This window comes from Cotesia typhae, unplaced genomic scaffold, assembly GCF_013202065.1.
Source record: "Cotesia typhae breed Kobodo isofemale line unplaced genomic scaffold, CoteBio_Ctyphae contig_50, whole genome shotgun sequence".
Classification (NCBI taxonomy): Eukaryota; Metazoa; Arthropoda; class Insecta; order Hymenoptera; family Braconidae; genus Cotesia; species Cotesia typhae.
Genome location: NW_027423758.1, coordinates 338,150 through 358,973, shown reverse-complemented (window position 1 = coordinate 358,973; position 20,824 = coordinate 338,150). Strand labels below are relative to the sequence as shown.

Below are 20,824 nucleotides of genomic sequence, written 5' to 3'. Positions count from 1 at the left end.
TCATTCGTTGGCAAGAGTATAAACAATTCTTTTTATGGAAATTGTTATTTCCAGTTATTTTATGTAAAAATTCTATTAATTTTTTTACAGGAATTTTTATAGAAAAAAAAAAAAATAAAATAAAATAAAATAAAAAAAAACTTACCTTTGGAACGCGAGACTGCAATACCTCTCTGGAATTTTTAGCAGGCATGATTACCAGACTCCTGGATAGAACATCTGATATCAATCAAAGTCACAGTTCTTGTAGAATTATTTTGATTGATAGGCTCACCTCTCAGAGCCTTCAAAATCACGACACTTGAGAAAATTAGGCGGCCGCACTGGATTTAAGTGTCAATATACGCTCACATCAAAACTCGGCGATCGGCGGCTGCTGCATTACTGGTTGTTGCTGGCGATGATTGTTCAATGCTAGGAAGTAAATGCAGAATCTGGAAAACATTTCAAGATTTACAATTATTATTGATATAAACCACACCGCAATGCTGAAATAATAAACCGAAAAACATAAAGAGTTAAAATAGAAGTATAAAATAAGATAATAAAAGTGGATTAAAAGGAAGAAAGAGATAGAGAAAATGAAAATTAAATTAGAGGTCTTAAAAATTTTTTTTTATTGAAAAATAATAAAAAAAAATTTTATTTGTAAAAAACTACAATTTAAAAGCTCTAATTATTGACAGGGGTCTAAATATTGACACCCAAATTATTTTTTAATATCATATCAATTTTTATTAAATTCTAATTAATTAAAAAATTGAAAAAAAAAAATTAAATATTAATTAATTTAATTGCAATTTAAAAAAAATTATTATTTAATAAATTAATAAATAAAAAAATTAAAAACTTCAGCTAACTTTAATACTATAAAATAAAAAGATTGTTAGGAATAAAATCTTTTAATGAAATAGTTTAAAAAGTAAAATACTCTATATTTCTTACGTCTCGTTTTGTATTATATCGTGTGTACTGAGCATCCAAGTAATTTATCTCTGCTGGGGTGTCTCTGACTAGACGATTCTGGTGCTTGATCTATATGTATAGCTTCACTACACTAGTGGAACACAACTCCGTAAATGCGGAAAATCAGGGCAATAGAATTCCAGTGAAACCCACCGTGAATTCTTTTATTCATCACATACCTTCCATCTGGACATTTATTTCTCAACGGATCTATTTTTAAATCTCAACCTAAAACAAACAATATAAATCTTTTACTATTTTAAAAAGCTTCTGACTTCATTAATGTTAACATTTACATACTTACGTTTCATTTTTTAAGTGGATTTTTATATGAGTCATACATCATTTATGATCTTCTTTTTTTTAATAAATTTTAGAAAGTTATTTTTAATTTTTACTTGTCAATTTTTTTTTTTTCTACAATTTATTTGTTACAAAATTTATTAAATATCTGCTAAAGTAATTTACATAATTTTTTGGTGCTTAATAAATAAAAGTTTTATAATTAAAACGTTTATTTATTGTTTTTTTACATGTACAAAAATAAACTCTAACATTCCTCGAAATAGCGACTTGTAATATTTTTTATAGAACAAAAAAATCTTATGTCTTCAATTTATAATTTAATAATTCATAATTATTATTAATTATAATCATAATACTGTAAATTACTAACATATCAAGTTACAGATGCAGTAAGGGCGTACCAAAAAAAATTTTTTTTTTAATTAAATAAAAATATTAACAAAAATTTCAAATTCCAAAAAATTTTGATAAAATTTAATTTAAAATTTGAAAAAAAATTTTTTTCATTATTTTTATGCATTTAAAGTAAAAATACGTTGTTTTCCGAAAAAAAAATTTTTTTTAGTACGCCTTTATAGTATCTGTAACGAAAAATAGTTTTATTTTTATCATTAAAAATTCATAAAGTTTATAAACTATTGAAACTAGCAAAAAATATTCAAAGATAAATAATGTAAAATAAATTGCCCGATAACCTTAAGCGAATGTTACTTTTATAAATATTGAAATTTTTTACCTAAGAATAATTTCAAGAAATATTCTAGCATATATAACATTCACAAAATAAATATTTTGATAATAAGATATAAATGTTTCATTATAAAAGATAGATAACGTAGGTATCCCGGTCCCCGGTGATTCGGGTAGGTAATAAAAATAAAAATAAACGGCGTATTCTTAATCACAAAATTAAAATCTCGGTTTTGTATAAATTTCTTGCCATCGTAACCTTGATTACTATTTTAGGTGTGTCTGTTTAATATCAGTGGTAACTTTTAAGACTTTAATTACCGACTGTATTTATTACTTGATCTTCGTGACCTGCCAGAAACTTGTGAGGGTCCATGGATCAAGATCCGAGAGGAGTTTGGGAGTTTCGACGATAAATGAGCTCGAGTTGATCGCAACATTCCGGAGATTCTGTCTTCCCAAGATCAAGATCCTTTTAATGTTGATGTTTCCCCGAAATTCCAGCTCGTTTTATCTCTGTTATTCTACTAGGAAGGCTGACGTCTTAACTACGACGTTTATTAATTATCATTTACCTTCATGCCGGTGATTAATTTAATACTAAGCTATCAAATTTTCATAAAACGTCGCCTAGAGGTAACATTTAATTTAAATAGTGTTTGTTACAGCTCGCACATCTTCTCAAACTGACACTCGTCTTCTTCGTCAGGATATTTATCTTTCATGACCGCAAGCGGACAGGGAAAGTTTTTTGGACACTCAGGAAGATTTACGATTCGCTCTTGATGCATGACTAAAATACTCGGCGTTTTATCATTTTCCTCCGCTACTGATTCCTTCGAGGACTTTATTGGCTCCGGTGATTGACAGTCGTAGGAAACAAATGCCAAGTTTGACGCAAAAGCGTCGATCAGACTCACTCGCCACAATCGGTCTTTTGATGAATTGTATGAGTTGTGGAGAAGAGGGTTCGGGTCTCTTGCTATTCCCAAAAGGGATAAGACTTTTAAAATTGTTCCTGAGTGCGTGAAATACGCTGATACCTTTAATTCGTGGTCGGAACTGTAATAAATCAGTGACATTGATCATTTTTTTTTTTAAAGATTGATTTTTGGAGAAATCTGAAAAAAAAAATTGAATTTTTTTTTTTTTCAAATTTCTTGAAAAATTAATCTCTTTGATTGAAAAAATAAAGATTTTTGAGAAAAAAATTTTTTTTTCGCTGAAGAAATGAATAAAAATCGAAAAATTGCTCACAATGGTGATTTTTGCAAAAACAAAGAATTTGAAGCTTCGGAGCACTATGAAAAAAAAATTCGCAGCGCTTTGAATTTTTCAGGGATTTTAGGGGACACTTGGAGGTTGAAAAATTACCGACGATATCCTTTGTTCATCCATTTTATCCAAAGTTATACCAAGTTATCCAAATATCCTTAATTATGCGAATTTTTGTCGTTTTTTCAGTTAAAGTTTTCAATTCAAAAAAAATTTTTTTGACAAAAGCTATTCACGGTATCTTATAGAGAATATTGTGTAGTTTTAAAAACCGTCCTTTGATTTCCTATACGATCATTATTTCCAGAGTTATTGATTGTCAAAGTGAAAAAGTACTTTTTTGCTTTGACTGACGATAACTCCGCGGCAAATCATCGTACAGGCTTTTTGATTATGTCAAATTGGGCATCAAATTTTCTAGAAAAGCTTTTCATTGAAACAATGGAAAAAAATTTTTTGAAGCCCGTAGAATTTTTTTAAGACGAGAAAAAATTTGGAAAATTTTTTTTTGTAGTTTTCTTAGGATTTCTCGAGACCCGAACATGATAAAAAATTTTCATGGTCATATCTGAAAACTAAACACTTGGAGCTATAATTTGCTCCTTTTTTTTTTTTTTGCTGTACGATCATTTTCCTCTGAGTTACAGCTCGTTGAAAATCACCCAAAAATTTTGAATTTTTTTAAATCCCTTAAAAAATTTTTACGTTAGAAAAAAAAATTAATAAATGAATATATTGGTTAATTATTTTTTTTTATAGCGAATTTATAGTAAGAATTAAGAAAATAAATTTTTAATTCAATTTTATAATTTTTTTATGTTTAGAAAAAAAATTTATGATTACTTGCAATTTCAAATAAATTAATAACAAAAAAAAAAAGATAAAATAAAATAAAATACTCACTCTAAAAACTTAAACATATCCCCAATAGCGGTACACGCATGCTGATACGTTAAAGGATATCCGTACCCATCAATCCAATAGTACTTAAGGTCATGACTGAATTCCATAATCAGAAATTCATTCGGTGATAAAAGCTCGCACCAGGGAGATTTAGAATTCTCATTCCAGGCAGTCTCAAACGCGCACGTTGCTCGAATTGATTTCAGTTTGTCTATAAACATTAATTCCAATATATTAACTCGGGTATAGATTGATCTAAATACCTCATTGTTCAAATTATTCTATTTATAGCCGCGTAGACAATATAACTACGCAATATATAACGTTATGTATAGTCAAATCACATAATCACTATATAAGTAATTACTAACCGAAGTCAACGGTCACACCGAGCCGATTAGACAAATTCTTGAGCGTTTGAATCATCACCGGAGAGGATCTAAATTTTTCAACTTCTGCGTACGCTTCAAGATTGTCGTCGACGTCTCTTTGCCATTTATCGCATGCTTTGTAAAACTGAAAATTTTTTACGATCAGTAAATTATAAATTATAAATAGTTTTTTTCAATTATCTTGATAATAAATAAATACTCTTAATATTCGATCTTTTGCTTCAACTGGCGGATATTCGACGTAAGAACTCCCGTTTTTACCGAATAAACCAATTGTGAAATTTCCAGCGCTCTCTTTAGTTCGCTGTTTGTCTGTAAATTTAAACTAAAACAAAAAAATGTTTAATTGCTTAATAAAAAAAAAAAAAAAAAAAAAAAAAAATTAAATTAAACAAACTAAAAATTTATTGCAATTAGAATTTTTTTTTATGAATTATGATCAAAAAATTAAAATATTCATTGAATGGATCGTTTTCTAATTGAAAAATTGTTCTTTTGACAGAAGAAACGCCATTTTCAGGAACAGTTAATATTTAGAAAGATACTAGAGTCGTCATCTATGATTAAGAAAGGACCTTTAATAAATATTTGATGATTAAAGTAACTAAAAATCAAGGTTTGTACTTTATAAGTTCGATTGTCGTATTTCTCAGGCATCAAATCAGGAAACCGTGCCTGAAATCTCTCTGCAAGGCCGCGTAGTTCAACGCCACCTTCTTCAGCCAACGCCATTGGCTCATTTTGTCCTATAGAAAACCTCCAATTAGCTAGGTTAGTCTGTTGTTCCTCAGTCAGCTGACATTTTTTGTCTTTACAACTTTTCAAAATTTCATCACGGAATTCTTCCAGTCGAGCCATTGTGGCGATAACTTTTTTTTTTGGATACCTAGTTCCGTGTCTTATTAACAGCCAAATTTTCTTCGCTTTACAACCTATAAATAATAATAATAATAATAATAATAATAAAATTAATGGACATCTGTTAATTGTTTGGATTTTTACAACAAATAAATTAAAAAAAAAAATTCCATTAAATAAATTGATAAAAATTATAAGCGTAATTTTTTTTAAATAGTTTTTCTATTATACAGAAATTGAGAGACTTCTGATGAATTGAAAAAATTTTTTAACGAACAAATTATGGCAAAAAAAAAAATTTATAAAAAAAATTGACATTTAAAAATTTTTAAAAACTAAAAATGCAATTTTTTTTAAATAATTTTTTGGAGCAAATTTACTTTAAAAAAAATTAAAAAATTGTCAAGTGACAGCTCACTTTAATGTCATTAAAAATTACACAGAAAATAAAATAATTTACCTGAGAATTTTATTTCACTGTCATCATAATTTTCAATCAAACGATAAGGAGTCTTTGACGTAAGCCGGCAATTAAAATGTTCACTAGTGTAATCACATCTGAGCTTATTATCCGAAAAACTAACACTAAATACTGTAAAAAACAGTAAAAAAAATAATTTGAGATTCATTTTTAATTTTTCCGCAGTCTGTACGTTGAAGAGTAACTCGAGGTACTAAACTATGTTAAAAGTTATGTGATTTCTTATGTCAGAGAAGTAATTACAAAAATGACGGTTATTTTGAAACATCTCGAGACCTTGAAATATTTTTCATTCCCCAGTCAGCTGATTTTAAACGGTCAGAGGAAACAGTCGGTATGATCAGAATTAAGAACTGACACTTGGATTGAAAACTTGAAGCGCCATCTCTGATATTTTAGTAAAAATACTGCAGTGTTAGATTGTTTTTATTGGTTGTCTAAAGTGAAGAAAACTGCATAATTATGGAAATTAATTTAGTAATTTTTTTAATAAATAAATTATGACAAAAACAAATTTACAGGTAGAAGTTTTAATAAAATAAAAATGCAATTTTTTAAAAGCAATTTTATTAAAAAAAAATTATAAAGTGACAGTTAAATTTAATTTAAACTTTTTTTGGAGTACGCATGCGCGTCGGTCAAAAAATCTTTAAATTAAACTGTAGTAAATTAAGCTATAGTTTATGTTATTATTGTTGTTGTTGTCGCTCCTGTCATAAACTGTTTTTGTTTACATCTAACAAATTCCAAAACATAATTTAAAAAAAAACTTATAATATGTGATTAAAATTAATAAATTAATTATTTTACTTGACTAGAATTTGGTGTAAAAAATTATTCAAGAAAAATAAGTTAATAATAATGGACATAAATAATTCTCCATTTGAAATGGTAATTATAAAAGTTGAAAAATTCGAATCCGAGGTAAGATTTTTTTTTTTAAATAGTAGAAATTTATGATACTAAAGTTAGCCGATGTTTTTAATTTTTTTATATTTTTTTAATACTTAAATTACAACAAAAAATATTTTTAAAAAATTGCATTGACAGTTTTTAAAGTTTTTTACAAGTGAAATTTTTTTAAACAATTTTTTTTATAATAATTTATTTGATATATTAATCTGAAAAAAATATGAGATGTCTGTTAATTTCAGTATTATTAATTTGATAACTAGACATGTAATTTCAGGATTGGCTCAACGGTGAGGAAGCAGGCGATAATCTTGCAGGAAAGAATTATAATTGCGAGTACCCGATTGATGTTAAAAAAATTAAAGAAGAGAAACTTGAAACTCCATTACACTTAAAATACACCTGTGATAAACCTGGTTTGATATTAAATTACAATTATTTTTGTTAAATAAATTAATTTTTAGTGATTAATTGAATTTAAAAATATTTGATGATTTTTAGGATTTTTCTCACCAGATAAATATTTAAAAATTACTAAAATAAATTTATTAAAAAAAAATCATCAATGTTGATTTTAACATGATCATAAAACTGACAATAAATTTATTAATTTTAGATTTAATAAAAAAAGAAAATGAGGATCCTAATCAAATTTCTATAAAAGAAGAATTTTCAATTGATACTAATCTAGTAAAGACAGAAGAAGTTTCTCTGACTCCAGAAGACATTGGTAAGTTTTGTATGTCTTTTAAATATTCACAATTTTTTTTCTTTACCCTTAATTAATATTTTTTTTAGAATTAATCAAAGCAAAACACCCTACGCAAAAAAACTCCGCAAAAAGACCTTACAAATGCGACATATGTTCGCATAATTTTCGTCAGAAAAATCAGATCCGCATTCACATGCAAATTCACCTTCGAGAGCAACCTTACTCCTGTGACATTTGCTTTGCTACTTTCAACCTCAAAGGTAATTTAAGCACACATTTAAAAATCCACGAGGAAAAACATCCTCACACTTGCAATATTTGTTCCGCTCAATTTAAAACGGAGCAGCTTCTCGACAACCACTTGCAAAATCATAATGAAAAATCGAGTACTTGTTACTTTTGTTACTCGAAATTTGGGAGTCAGAATCTTCTGAAGGATCACATGCGGATTCACGTGGCAGAAAAAATTCTAACATGTAACATTTGTCACTCAAAATTCAGCACAACCAGCAGTTTGAAGCAGCACATTAGAATTCATACCGGGGAAAAACCACATCAGTGCGACGTTTGTGAAAAGAGATTCACTGCTAGGTCTAATTATATGAGACACATGAAGACTCATAGTACAAAATAAAAAATTATTTATTGATAATAAATCTGTAAATATGTAATTATCTGTAAATATCTACATCAGCTTATGACTAAGACTGAAAAAAAATTCAAAATCTCTTAATATATTTTAACAATTTAACATTTTTATTTAATTAGCACATTTTAAGCCAATACAGTTTTAATGCAAGAATTCATCGTGAGGCTTATCAGCATCAGCAATGGCCTTCTTGATCCAGTCTCGGTAGAAGAAAACTCTGGTGTAGACATCTGGATACCCTACCGCGCAGGGTCGTCCAAAAGAAACCAGTCCAATGAGAGTTCCATTGGCGGTCAGCGGTCCACCGGAGTCACCCTAATCGTCCAAAAAAAATTACAGTACCTCTCACAACTTGAAAAGAAGGTTAAAATGAAAAACTTACATGACAAGCGCCTTCTCCCCTGGTGGTCAGTGTGCAAATATGCCCCGCTGTGACTATCGAGTGGTAGCTTTTGCACCTAACTTGCGAAATCACCGTAAGATTTATCTCCTGAAGCTTATTCGGCAGCGTTCCGCCCAAGATGGTGGTTCCCCATCCGGAGAGCTTAGCGGGGTACTCTTTTTTAGTTTCGTCCTTTATCGCCAGGGGGATTGGCGCCACTTTCTTCGTGAAATTGAACTTCCCGGAGATTCTTAACAGCGCTATATCGTTCGTCAAGTCTCCCGTGTAGTTTTTGTGAACTGTTGTGTAGTTTGTTTTGTAAACGTCACCGCCTGTCTTCAGGCTGTTTGTTCCGACTATTACCGTAATGTTTTTTGTGTTCATGCTGAAATTTTTTTAATTTAATTAATTTGTAATGTTTTTACTAATCAATTTCTTTATCTGAGCCATTTTTTAATTTAAAAAATTTGCCGCCTTTTTTTTACAGATTTTGAAAATATCTTTTGTATGAATTTAAACTTAAAAAAAAAAAGTATTAAGAGATTTTATAAAATTTTAGCAGAGATATAATCATTTTTATTTACGAAAAAACGCGCCTGAAATTTTTACGGTGTAAATCTCCGATTTTTTGGATTAAAAATTGAATTTTAAAAGAATGAATAATTTTTACTAATTACAAAGTAAAAAATTGCTTTTTAAAAAAAAATACTTACTAATATAGACAATGCCCAGCGGTGAGAACCCAGCGATCATTAATAACAACTCCTCCGCAAAAGTGAGACCCGAAAAGTCTCAAAGAAGCTTGATAAGGATACGCGCCATCCTTAGCGGCCTGGCCGCCTACAACCCGCGGAATTTCGCGAGCTGCTGCCGGAGCAAGAGCACTTGCGATAATTACCAAGATTATTATTGTACCTGCTGACTTCATCGCGGATAAAGACTCTCATTAATCTTTGACTACTCACCACCTTTTATACCGTCAGATTCTTTAAAAACTATTGATAAACTTATCTAGTGAGATTGCGGTGTTTTAAAATTTAATTACACTTGAATTATTACGCACTACAAGTTTTAAATATACAATTGTTAATTATCAAAGTTTCTGTTTTTTGAAAATTTTTTTAAATTCTTAAAATTAAGAAAACAATTAATTCTTTTTTAATTTAATTATTTAAATATAAATTAATAAATTTAAGATATTAAAATTTATATTGACGACTTTTTACATAGTTTCAGAATTTTGCACGTCTCAAAGCGCATATTATATATTGCAAGTCTTTTTAGAAAAAATTCTCAACATTTTACAAGTAATCAATTCCAAAATTTGGAATATCATCATTGTAAATTGAATTGGCTGTAGAAAGTGTCTGATTGATCCATTTCAAGTAATGATAGACGCGGGTGTAAACATCAGGAAATCCTTTGGCACATGGACGTCCGAAAGACACTATGCCTACCAGAGTTCGATTATTAGTCAAGGGGCCACCTGAGTCTCCCTAGAAAGTAAAACTAAAATCAAATCACTATCAAAAATAAATAAATAAATAAATGTATTAATAGCAATTACATTGCAAGCTCCTTCGCCGCGGACAGTCAAGGTGCAAATGTGTCCTCTAGTCAGCAGAAGCGGGTGGTAGACCCTGCACTTCAACTGGCTGATCACCACCAGGTCAATCTCCTGGAGATTCTCCGGAATTTCTCCATCGGTACTGTTTTTTCCCCATCCGGACAATTTTACGGGGTAGGATTTTGTTAAGGAGTCGATGGTTGGCAGAAGAACCGGCTGGACTTTTCGGGTAAATTTTATCGCCTTGGAGACTCTGATTAACGCGATGTCGTTTATCACTACGAGCTTGTAGTCCTTGTGGACTATAAACAAGTCGGGGTGGTACACTTTGCCGCCTGATGAGAGGGTGTTAGTGCCAACTACTGCTTTTACTCCGGTTGTATTCACCCTTAAATTTTTTTTTTTTTTTTAAGAAGACATCTAGCTTGAAGAAATTATGTTTTAAAAATTTTCAATTATTTTTGAAATTTTCAATTATTTTTATAATTTTCAATTATTTTCAAATTTTTCAATTATTTTTAAATTTTTCAATTATTTTTAAAATATTTCAAATTTTTTTTTTATAAAAATTTTTTAGACTTTTAAATGATTTTACCTTTTTAAAATCATTTTAAATTATTGACTAATTTATTTGAAATTTTCATTAAATTTAAATTAATTTTTTTATTTAATTTAAATGACAATTAATTTTGCAGATATTTAATAAATTTTAAGAGTTTTAGCAACTATTAAATTATTGCAAAAAAATGGATTTGTAGCAATTTAAAAAATTTGACAGCTAAATTCAAGTAGCCTGGGGGTAAGTAGAATTTGTTTTTTTTTAATTACTATTACTATTACTGTTACATAACAAAATAAATGTTTAATCGTACCCTATTTGCAAAATTTCTCTATAAATTGATAATGAAAGTATCTATATACAATAATAGACTTGACCGCTTTCTCTTATCATAAATTTAAAAAAGCTAACTTATCTGATAGCCTCGTCTCGCACGAAACGAAATCCGATATAGTAACTAAATAAAACTGTTAATTATTCCGGCTTAAAAATTAAATTTATGCGGTACTTTTTTTCCAAATCTTTTTTTTTTTTTTTTTTTCAGCTAATAATTTTTTAGATTTTTATAATTATCAAAATTATAATTTAAAAAATTTAGCAAAAATAAAAAAGTTTCATTAATTTTTTAAGAAAAAAGTAAATTGTGTAATTAATTAAAAAAAAAAAAATTATAATTAATTTTTGCAATTTTTAAAAAAATTTTTTTTTTTTTTTTTTTTTTTTTTTTTTTTTTCAGAAATTTCAATCATCCTTCATAATTATAATTAACCAAAATTTATACTCACAAAACAACGCAATGTGCAGCAGTAATTATCCAGCGGCTATTAAGGACCACAGCCCCGCAATAATGAGAATTTTCACGTCTCAGTGACACCTGATATGGATGAGCGCCATCAGCAGCGTTGTTCCCACCAACAACCCTAGAAATTTCCGGGGTAGCAAGCGTCGCTCCAACCGCAACAATAATTACAACTTCTAAAGCGACTAAGTGCATTTTTTCCAACGCTCAAAAATCGCCAAATATCAAGTGATCGATTCTTAACAAATCCTGACTTTTATATCTTACCGCTATCAATTATTTTTGTCTTTTCCTGAAAGATAACGTCAAATTTTTCGCTTGATAATCTCGTTAATTAAAAATATTTTTTATCTGTTTGCAGACGCTAAATTAAAATGTTTTTCCGTTATGTACTAATTAATTACTAGCGCAAAAATTATGGCTCAGGTTTATTATTACATAAAATAATGACCACCCAACAGATAACTGATCTGATAAAAATAAGCTTTATTAATTACTAGTTTCTTCGAAATTAATTTTATTTACATTTTAGTTGATAATCTTGTTTATCCACTCGGCGTAGTAGAACACGCGGGTGTAAACATCTGGGTATCCCTGGGCGCATGGTTCTCCGTAGGATACAATTCCAATCTGGACACCGTCGGCTACCAGTGGTCCGCCCGAGTCGCCCTGAAATTTATCAATTATTATAATTGAATTTACAATAATTAATGCGTTGATTATCAACTAGCGACCTTGCAGTCATCTGTGAGCTATAAATAAATGAAATTTGGCGTTATTGGATTATAAATTTTGTTAAATTGCACTGTATTTTTTTAAATATTGACTTTTTTGAAGATATAAGCTCATTTTGATGTTACATTCATGAAGAGCTTTCATTTAAGTACCCACTTGCATTTTTTTATATATTTTTCATATATACATATATATGATATATATAAATATATGAAATATATGAAAAATTGATGTGGGTATTCAAATGAAAGGTCTCGTTAAGAGTAATGTCAGGGTGAGCTTATATTTAAAAATATCATGAGTTGACAAGATACAATGTACTTTCTTAATTATTGACATTTTTTGAAGATATAAGCTCATTTTGATGTTACATTCATGAAGAGCTTTCATTTAAGTACCCATTTGCATTTTTGATATATTTTTCATATATACATATATATGATATATATAAATATATGAAATATATGAAAAATTGATGTGGGTATTCAAATGAAAGGTCTCGTTAAGAGTAATGTCAGGGTGAGCTTATATTTAAAAATATCATGAGTTGACAAGATACAATGTACTTTCTTAATTATTGACATTTTTTAAGATGTAAGCTCATCCGGATGTTACACTCATCAAGAGCTTTCATTTAAGTACCCATTTGCATTTTTGATATATTTTTCATATATACATATATATGATATATGTAAATATATGTAATACACTACTGGAAAAAATTAAGGGATCAAAAAAAAATTCCAAATTATTCGGTAGTTTTCAACAGGCCGTAACTTTGAGAGAAATGGTCGTACAGGAAATAAAAAAAAAGGAAATTGTAGCTCCAAGTGTCTAGTTTTTGGATTAGAACTTCAAAATTTTGTAGCCTCCGCGGTTTCTGAGTAATCGTAGAAAAACCAGCAACAAAAAAATTCTCAAAATTTTTTTAGTTTTTTTTTTTGGTCTACGGGCGTGGAAAAAATTTTTTTAGCTTAACCGCCATAAGGATCGGATACTTTGTTCATTTAGCTTTAATTTCTTTTTTAAACACCCTGATACGTCCACTCCTCGCTGAGATATCGGTCTTCAAATGGAAAAGGATCTTTTTGTCTTTGATTATCGATCTCTCAGCAACCAATGATCGCACAGAAAGTTAAAGGTGGGTTTCAAGAACTTGAATGAATTCCCTTAACGACTGTCCATTGTTTTTTCGAAAAAAATTTTTTCTTTCCGTCACATGAATTTGAAAATGCAACAAAAAAGGGCTTTTAGTGGTTTTTGGAAAATCAAGCGCTGGATCGAAAATATTGAGGAAACCACTAATGTTAAGTGTGCCTTTTACAGTTCAATATGTCCACAAAAACCCTACAAAGAATCAAATTAATCCAGCCAGCCGTTTTTTTGTTTCACTTGATCGAATTTTTGAAAAAATTAAAGGATCACGTTTTTGCTCTGAAAAGCTCATAATTTTTAAAAATGAGAAAAAAATGGTTTTTTCGAGCTTTTTCCACATTTTCGTTCCAAAAGTGCTTAAATTTTCAAAAAAAAAAAAAAAAAAAAAAAAAAAAAATTTTCAAAAAAAAAAATTTTTCGAAAAAAATTTAAAAAAAAATTTTTTTGGAAAAATTTTTTTTTTAACAAGTTAAGGAAACTCAAAAAACCATCGCCCAATGATTTTTATCACCTTTCCACCGCTGCATTCCTTGATTCTACTGATCTCCTTTTAATTAAATTAATAAAAAAAGTTAATACCCCCAATCGAATTTCGATTTTTTTCATACGCTTTTCGGAGTTTTTTTTTTCTTTTCTTTTTGTGAATCCTTAGCAAATCGCTTCATTCAACAGTTTTTTCAAAACTAATCCCTCTGCGCTAAAAAAAATTTTTTTTAATTTTTTGGTCAAAATTGAAAATTTCTGACTTTTGATTCTTAATCATGGTTAGACGACATTTATCGGAGGTGGAAGTCGCTCGGTTAGTGACTCTTATCGACGAAGGTTACACTCAACATGCAGTTGCTATCCGGATGGGTGTAAGTCAATCTGTCGTATCTCGAGCTTATACCAGATACCAAGAGACGAATCAATATCATCGTCGCCCCGGACAAGGTCGCCATCGAGTCACTAATGCCCGCGATGATCGAACAATTGTTAGAGAAGTTCGACGACAACCTTTCGTCAATGCGAATATTGTCGCTCGAAACTTCCCCAATCGCAGACAACAGCAACAGCGACGACGGCATCAAGTGCGAAACATTTGCTCTCGAACAATCATCAACCGTCTTCGTGAAACTGGGTTACACGCACGACATCCTAATCGTGTACCCCTGTTGACAGCAAGACATCGTCGAGCTCGTTTAGCGTATGCTTACGATCATCGAAATTGGAACTTGAGGGAATGGACAAATGTTTTATTCACTGATGAGTCTCGTTTTAATCTGTATGGCAACGATCGACGTCCTCTCGTTTGACGCCGTCGTGGAGAACGTTTTCGCCAGAACTTTGTCCGTCCAGTCGTTGCCTACGGCGGTGGATCAGTTATGGTGTGGGGCGGCGTTTCACGAAATTGGAGAACACCTTTGGTAATTGTACGCGAAAATTTGACAGCTAGACGTTACATCGACCAAATTTTAAGGCCCATTGTTCTGCGCAGACGACAACATCTGAGGTCGTTCATATTGATGCAAGATAATGCACGTTCACACACAGCCAACATTACCCGGCGCTTCTTTGAGCGGCATGACATCACATTGTTGCGACACCCAGCAATGAGTCCAGATCTCAACCCCATAGAGCACGTTTGGGACATAATGGGTCGTCGGTTGCGCAGAGAGTATCCAAATTTGCAGAACTTAGCTGCTTTGGAGCGCGCGCTTCAGCACATTTGGAATACCATTCCGCAGCCTCAAATTACCGTCTGCATAAACATGGCTGAACGTTTGAGAGCCGTTATTGAAAACAGGGGTGGTAATACCCGGTATTGAACCAACAAAAACCTTCAGAGAATGAGTTTTGAGTCATTAAATACGGTGGAACTGACGAGCCACCGGGTCTCAATTCTCCTGAAACACCTTACACACACACACACACACACACACACACACACACACACACACACACACACACACACACACACACACACACACACACACACACACACACACACACACACACACACACACACACACACACACACACACACACACACACACACACAGAAGCGTAAATCCGACCGCGCGACCTCCACGTGGTACGCTTTGGATAACGCTAATGCCGACGGTAATTGTTTTCTTAAACTTTTCAAGAGAAAAATTTCAAAAAAATTTTTTTTTTTAATTTTTTTTTTTTTCAATTTAAGCACTTTTGGAACGAAAATGTGGAAAAAGCTCGAAAAAACCATTTTTTTTTCTCATTTTTAAAAATTATGAGCTTTTCAGAGCAAAAAACGTGATCCTTTAATTTTTTCAAAAATTCGATCAAGTGAAACAAAAAAACGGCTGGCTGGATTAATTTGATTCTTTGTAGGGTTTTTGTGGACATATTGAACTGTAAAAGGCACACTTAACATTAGTGGTTTCCTCAATATTTTCGATCCAGCGCTTGATTTTCCAAAAAACCACTAAAAGCCCTTTTTTTGTTGCATTTTCAAATTCATGTGACGGAAAGAAAAACTTTTTTCGAAAAAACAATGGACAGTCGTTAAGGGAAATTCATTCAAGTTCTTGAAACCCACCTTTAACTTTTTGTGCGATCATTGGTTGCTGAGATATCGATAATCAAAGACAAAAGATCCTTTTTCATTTGAAGACCGATATCTCAGCGAGGAGTGGACGTATCAGGGTGTTTAAAAAAGAAATTAAAGCTAAATGAACAAAGTATCCGATCCTTATGGCGGTTAAGCTAAAAAAATTTTTTCCACGCCCGTAGACCAAAAAAAAAAACTAAAAAAATTTTGAGAATTTTTTTGTTGCTGGTTTTTCTACGATTACTCAGAAACCGCGGAGGCTACAAAATTTTGAAGTTCTAATCCAAAAACTAGACACTTGGAGCTACAATTTCCTTTTTTTTTATTTCCTGTACGACCATTTCTCTCAAAGTTACGGCCTGTTGAAAACTACCGAAAAATTTGGAATTTTTTTTTGATCCCTTAATTTTTTCCAGTAGTGTATATGAAACATTGATGTGGGTACTCAAATAAAAGGTCTCAATGAGTGTAATGTCGGAGTGAGCTTATATCTTTAAAAATGTCAATAGTTCACAAGATCCAATATTTAACAAAGTACAGTGCAATTTAACAAAAGTCATTATTTAATAAAGCAATTTCAGTAAAAAAAAAAAAAAAAAAAAAAAAAAAAAAAAAAAAACGATTTTATTATATGACTATCCTGGACACAGAATTTTTCTTATTCTCTTAAAAATATAGATCACTCACCATGCAAGCACCTTCGCCTGCCTCTGTCAGGGTGCAAATTTGGCTCTCAGATAAGCTCCACCACTGTTTTTGGCACTCTGATTGCTCGTAAATTTTTAAATTTATTTCCTGTAATTTGTCAGATGCTCCTCCTCCTGAGACCTAAATTTAAGGTCGATATTAATATCAATTGGAAATTTTGTTACTCTTTCTGGAGTAAACTGCGGCCCAAAAGAGCGTACTTTCGGCTAGGAGAGCAAGAAAATTTACTTACGGAAATATATCCCCACCCAGTGAGAATTGCAGGATCTCCGTGAGTGTGAAAATTATACTCGCTGATTTTAATCGGCTGAACTTTGTCGGAGAATTTTATTTCAGATGCGGTACGTATCAAAGCAATGTCATTGATAATTGTTGATGGAGAAAAATCGTGGATGAAAATTTCATCGACTTCGTAAACATCACCGCTTTTGCTCAGGGAGTTTGTTCCAACGATAATTGTCATGTAGGTCTTTGGTATACTGGAAAATTAATATCTTTAAATTCATGATACTTAATTTAATAAAAATTAATTTGAAATATTTTTTTGTTGAAAAAATTATTTAAAAAAAAATTCAGTTGTAAAAAAATTGAAAAATTAAGAGTGCAATTAAAGAACAAAATTGAAAAATTAAAAATGTCAGCTGACTTTATCATCAATTATTTTAATTTAAGAATTTTACAATTTTTTTAATTTTTATATCAGTTAAATTATAATGAAAAAAATTTTTAAATATTTTAAGAGTGGATTTTTTTAAATAATTTTTTTTTACAATAATTCATTAGTTTTAAAAATTCTAAAAATTAATAAAAAAAGCTCATTTTTAAATTTTGAGCTTAAAAATACTTTAATTTTTAAAAATAATTTCTGGAGTTTTTTTTAACAAATTTTCTTTTTCTATAAAAATTTTTTTAAAAAAATTCTTATCAATTATTTGCTAAAAAAAATTTTTTAAAAAAAAAATTTTTACAATTTCAATAATTTTAATCGGATATAATTTTTGTTAAAATTTAAAACTTTGAAATTAATTTCAAAATTTATTTCTGTGTAATTATTTTTCAAATAATTAAAAAAAAAATAAATTTACCCAAAAACACAGTGAGCAGCAGTAAGAATGAATCGGTTGCTGACAATAGATCCACCACATGCGTGCAACCCGAAGACATTCAATGACACTTGGTACGGATATTTTCCATCCGGCGCGTCCTGACCACCAACTATCCTCAGAGTTGGCACTCCTTAGGTATTAATAAATTTAATTTCAATTAATTAAATTGCGCATTGTAAATATAAATGGAAAGAAAAATAACTTACCATTAACTGCAGCGACTCCCAAAAACAACAGTGCGAACCACATAGTGAACTATTGATTATTGATGACCAGGTATGCGGACTGTGTCTTATATCGTAGGACTTATCTAATTCTTTATTGATATCTTTCATTTAAATAAAGTGGAAATTTCGGTTTATCAATTTTATTCCAATTAATTACATAATTTTAAATATTTAAGGATTGAGGTTGATTGGAAGATAAGCTGACTGAAAACTCTTCTATATCATTAATGATTGATGATCGGCAATAATTTTTTAAATAATTACATTTGTTAAATTGCTGGCGCCGATATTAAAAAAAAAAAAAAAAAATGTAAGAAATTTCTTAATCATATTTTTTATTTTTAATCAATTACAAAATTTATTTTTTTTTTTCTAGAAAATGGATCCATTTGATAAATCTAAAAATTAGATGCGTTAAAATTTCGCTTCCATAGTTTCGGAAATCCAATCCAAGTAGAAGAAAACTCTAGTATAAACATCCGGGTATCCAACCGCACAAGGGCGTCCAAATGATACCAGGCCAATCAGAGTTCCCTCAGCAGTCAAAGGTCCACCAGAATCTCCCTGCAATTTAAAATTCAAAATTAATGCAAAAAAATTTTACGATGAAGAATTTTGGGTTTTTTAAAACACTTACATGGCAAGCACCTTCTCCTGCCTGTGTCAAAGTGCAAATATGTCCAGCGCTGACCATAGAGTGATAACTTTTGCATTTAGTCTCGGTGATGACCATCAACTCAATTTCTTGGAGCTTGTCCGGTAGCGATCCGCCGAGTTTGGTGGTTCCCCATCCTGAAAGCTTAGCTGGATATTCTTCGTACCGGTCATCGGCAGACGGCAAGGCAATCGGCTGGACTTTGTCATTAAAAGTAATGTCTTCGGCAAGCATGATCATTCCAATATCATTGCTGAAGACCATAGAATTGTATTTTTTGTGCGGGACCAAGGTCTTGGCTTGGTAACGATCTCCACCTTCTGAAAGACGGTTCGTTCCTGTGACTACAGTGATGGAAGCTGCGCTTTGACTGAAATATTATTATTATTATTATTATTATTATTATTATTATTATTATTATTATTATTATTATTATTATTAAAATACATGAAAAGAACAAGATGACACTGAATATCATCCCAGATTATACTCAGTGATATCTGTGGTGAAAAAATTTTTGAGATAGCAGCTAGTATAATCCAGATTATGCAGCGTGATATCTGGATTATACTCATTATAATCTGGATTATACTAGCTACTATTTGAAATTTTTTTTTTTTACTGAGTATAATCTGGGATGATACCCAGTGTTATCTTATTTTTTTTTATGTAGTCAATTCGCAAATGCTCTATCTCTAGATACATAATTAAGAAATGACCTTGTATCTTGAGAACTATTGACATTTATAAAGATATAAGCTCATCCTGATGTTACATTCATCAAGAGCTTTCATTTGAGTACCCACATTAATTTTTCATATATTTCATATATTTATATATATCATATATATATAAATATATAAAAAATGCAAGTGGGTACTCAAATGAAAGCTCTTGATGAATGTAACATCAGGATGAGCTTATATCTTTATAAATGTCAATAATTATTATTATTGTTTAACAACAGAATTCTAATAAAAAAAAAAATTCGAAAACTTACTAAACAATGCAATGAGCAGCAGTCAAGATCCAGCGTTCATTAACAATGACACCTCCGCAAAAATGAGAGTTAGATTTTCTTAGTGAAACTTGCCAAGGATGAGCCCCTTCAGCAGCATCTTCACCGCCGACAACTCTTGAAGGAATTTCCCTTGCATTAGTGCTTGCAAGAGCAATTATTGCGAGAATTCCAAAGAAAATCGGCCGCATGTTGATGATGATGCTCTGTTAACTCAAAGCTGCACTTTGATGCATCTTCATGATTTTTAAAAGTTTATATACTGCTAGGAAGTGATTGATACCGGACACCCTAGTGCAATGATCGATAACCATTTCATTTTCATCAGATCTGTTTTTAAGAAAAAGAAGGTTTCTTCTTGATTATCTGATTTGCATCAGAGATGCAAATCAGATATTAAATAGGAATTTGAAAATTAAGAAATTAAAATTTAGGATCCAAGGGGTTGATTCTGGAATTTTAATAAAAAATTAGATTGGTAAGTAGAAAGTAATTTTCTAGTGTTCTAATATATTTTTGGATATTGATAGATAATTTACCTACTTGAACCTTATCAGAATGATTGTGTGCTTTGTTTAAATGTTATCAGTTCACGAGCTACTGATTGAAATCTGGTTTAATTGATAGCAGGATAAGTTACAGCTCGGTTATCCGGGTAAAACCCAAAGTCATTGGATATATATGATTTTTATTCTGATATAATTGATGAGAATGAAGTAGATAGGTAAATTGAACAATGAATTAAATTTGTAGAAAAAAAAAAAAAAAAAAAGAATCAGATTCCCAAATATTTTTTTAATTTTTTAATCAAAACACTTTTTAAATTTCCCGCCTTTTTTTTTTAATTTAATACAAAATATTAAAAATTTTTTTTTACTATATAAAATGATGTATTTTTTCTTAAAATTCATGAAAATAAAAAAAAATTTTTATTTAATATTAATTTAATCAATAAATAATGCCAAAAAACGCTTTGAAAAACTTTAACTGTCTTCTTTCGACAAGATGGCCGCTTTAGCCCGACGAAATGGCGACTTGCGCGCGCAAAATTTAAATCTTTATTTTCTTACAATTTTTAAAGTTTTTAACTTACAATTTGAAGTATAATTAATTCTTTTATTGAATAAAAATTCTTTTATCTTACTTAAATATAATTACACGGAAAAAATTAATTTTTACAAAACTATAATCTAAAAAAAT

The 20,824-nt window shown here is 30.2% G+C and overlaps 4 protein-coding genes across 5 annotated transcripts; 1 reads left to right on the top strand and 3 right to left on the bottom strand.

The window, feature by feature from the left end:
• Positions 1-145: 145 nt before the first annotated feature.
• LOC141531816 (multiple inositol polyphosphate phosphatase 1) lies at positions 146-6,183 on the bottom strand. 2 transcript variants are annotated; one of them, XM_074249842.1, is made up of 8 exons: positions 5,851-6,183; positions 5,157-5,464; positions 4,732-4,857; positions 4,512-4,656; positions 4,141-4,351; positions 1,267-3,024; positions 946-1,194; positions 146-434 (listed from the first exon to the last, which is right to left on the bottom strand). In XM_074249842.1, exons 1-6 carry the CDS (start codon positions 6,017-6,019, stop codon positions 2,625-2,627), a joined length of 1,359 nt encoding a protein of 452 aa, XP_074105943.1. In that variant the 5' UTR covers positions 6,020-6,183; the 3' UTR covers positions 146-434; positions 946-1,194; positions 1,267-2,624. The 2 variants fall into 2 exon arrangements, with proteins under 2 accessions (XP_074105943.1, XP_074105942.1); XM_074249841.1 differs by having other exon boundaries at positions 1,271-3,024.
• A 399-nt stretch (positions 6,184-6,582) lies between these two features.
• LOC141531823 (uncharacterized) lies at positions 6,583-8,232 on the top strand. Its single transcript, XM_074249853.1, has 4 exons — positions 6,583-6,795; positions 7,061-7,199; positions 7,400-7,513; positions 7,582-8,232. The coding sequence occupies exons 1-4, from the start codon at positions 6,733-6,735 to the stop codon at positions 8,127-8,129; spliced, it is 864 nt and encodes a 287-aa protein (XP_074105954.1). The 5' UTR covers positions 6,583-6,732; the 3' UTR covers positions 8,130-8,232.
• LOC141531933 (transmembrane protease serine 9-like) lies at positions 8,229-11,661 on the bottom strand. Its single transcript, XM_074250042.1, has 6 exons — positions 11,438-11,661; positions 10,094-10,481; positions 9,832-10,022; positions 9,240-9,470; positions 8,527-8,911; positions 8,229-8,459 (listed from the first exon to the last, which is right to left on the bottom strand). The coding sequence occupies exons 1-6, from the start codon at positions 11,644-11,646 to the stop codon at positions 8,286-8,288; spliced, it is 1,578 nt and encodes a 525-aa protein (XP_074106143.1). The 5' UTR covers positions 11,647-11,661; the 3' UTR covers positions 8,229-8,285.
• A 36-nt stretch (positions 11,662-11,697) lies between these two features.
• LOC141531932 (mite allergen Der p 3-like) lies at positions 11,698-19,815 on the bottom strand. Its single transcript, XM_074250041.1, has 7 exons — positions 19,607-19,815; positions 18,589-18,976; positions 18,371-18,515; positions 17,704-17,851; positions 16,851-17,097; positions 16,598-16,738; positions 11,698-12,120 (listed from the first exon to the last, which is right to left on the bottom strand). Exons 1-7 carry the CDS (start codon positions 19,813-19,815, stop codon positions 11,980-11,982), a joined length of 1,419 nt encoding a protein of 472 aa, XP_074106142.1. The 3' UTR covers positions 11,698-11,979.
• Positions 19,816-20,824: the final 1,009 nt, after the last annotated feature.

What these genes read in the sequence shown, in the direction of transcription:
- LOC141531932 (XM_074250041.1), bottom strand. Translation starts at nt 19,815, where the DNA reads ATGCGGCCGATTTTCTTTGGAATTCTCGCAATAATTGCTCTTGCAAGC. An exon ending in CGAAACTATGGAAGCGAAAT is followed by an intron (nt 17,852 to 18,370) that starts TTTAACGCATCT and finishes ATACCTAAGGAG; the next exon opens with TGCCAACTCTGAGGATAGTT. An exon ending in CAGGCGAAGGTGCTTGCATG is followed by an intron (nt 12,121 to 16,597) that starts GTGAGTGATCTA and finishes GATAAATTTCAG; the next exon opens with GGCGACTCGGGCGGACCACT.
- LOC141531933 (XM_074250042.1), bottom strand. Translation starts at nt 11,646, where the DNA reads ATGCACTTAGTCGCTTTAGAAGTTGTAATTATTGTTGCGGTTGGAGCG. An exon ending in GCTGCACATTGCGTTGTTTT is followed by an intron (nt 10,482 to 11,437) that starts GTGAGTATAAAT and finishes AAAAAATTTAAG; the next exon opens with GGTGAATACAACCGGAGTAA. An exon ending in GCTGGGCATTGTCTATATTA is followed by an intron (nt 8,912 to 9,239) that starts GTAAGTATTTTT and finishes AAAAAATTTCAG; the next exon opens with CATGAACACAAAAAACATTA.
- LOC141531816 (XM_074249842.1), bottom strand. Translation starts at nt 6,019, where the DNA reads ATGAATCTCAAATTATTTTTTTTACTGTTTTTTACAGTATTTAGTGTT. An exon ending in ACGACAATCGAACTTATAAA is followed by an intron (nt 4,858 to 5,156) that starts GTACAAACCTTG and finishes TTTTTGTTTTAG; the next exon opens with TTTAAATTTACAGACAAACA. An exon ending in CAAAAGATCGAATATTAAGA is followed by an intron (nt 4,657 to 4,731) that starts GTATTTATTTAT and finishes AAAAATTTTCAG; the next exon opens with TTTTACAAAGCATGCGATAA.
- LOC141531823 (XM_074249853.1), top strand. Translation starts at nt 6,733, where the DNA reads ATGGACATAAATAATTCTCCATTTGAAATGGTAATTATAAAAGTTGAA. An exon ending in TTGAAAAATTCGAATCCGAG is followed by an intron (nt 6,796 to 7,060) that starts GTAAGATTTTTT and finishes ATGTAATTTCAG; the next exon opens with GATTGGCTCAACGGTGAGGA. An exon ending in ATACACCTGTGATAAACCTG is followed by an intron (nt 7,200 to 7,399) that starts GTTTGATATTAA and finishes TATTAATTTTAG; the next exon opens with ATTTAATAAAAAAAGAAAAT.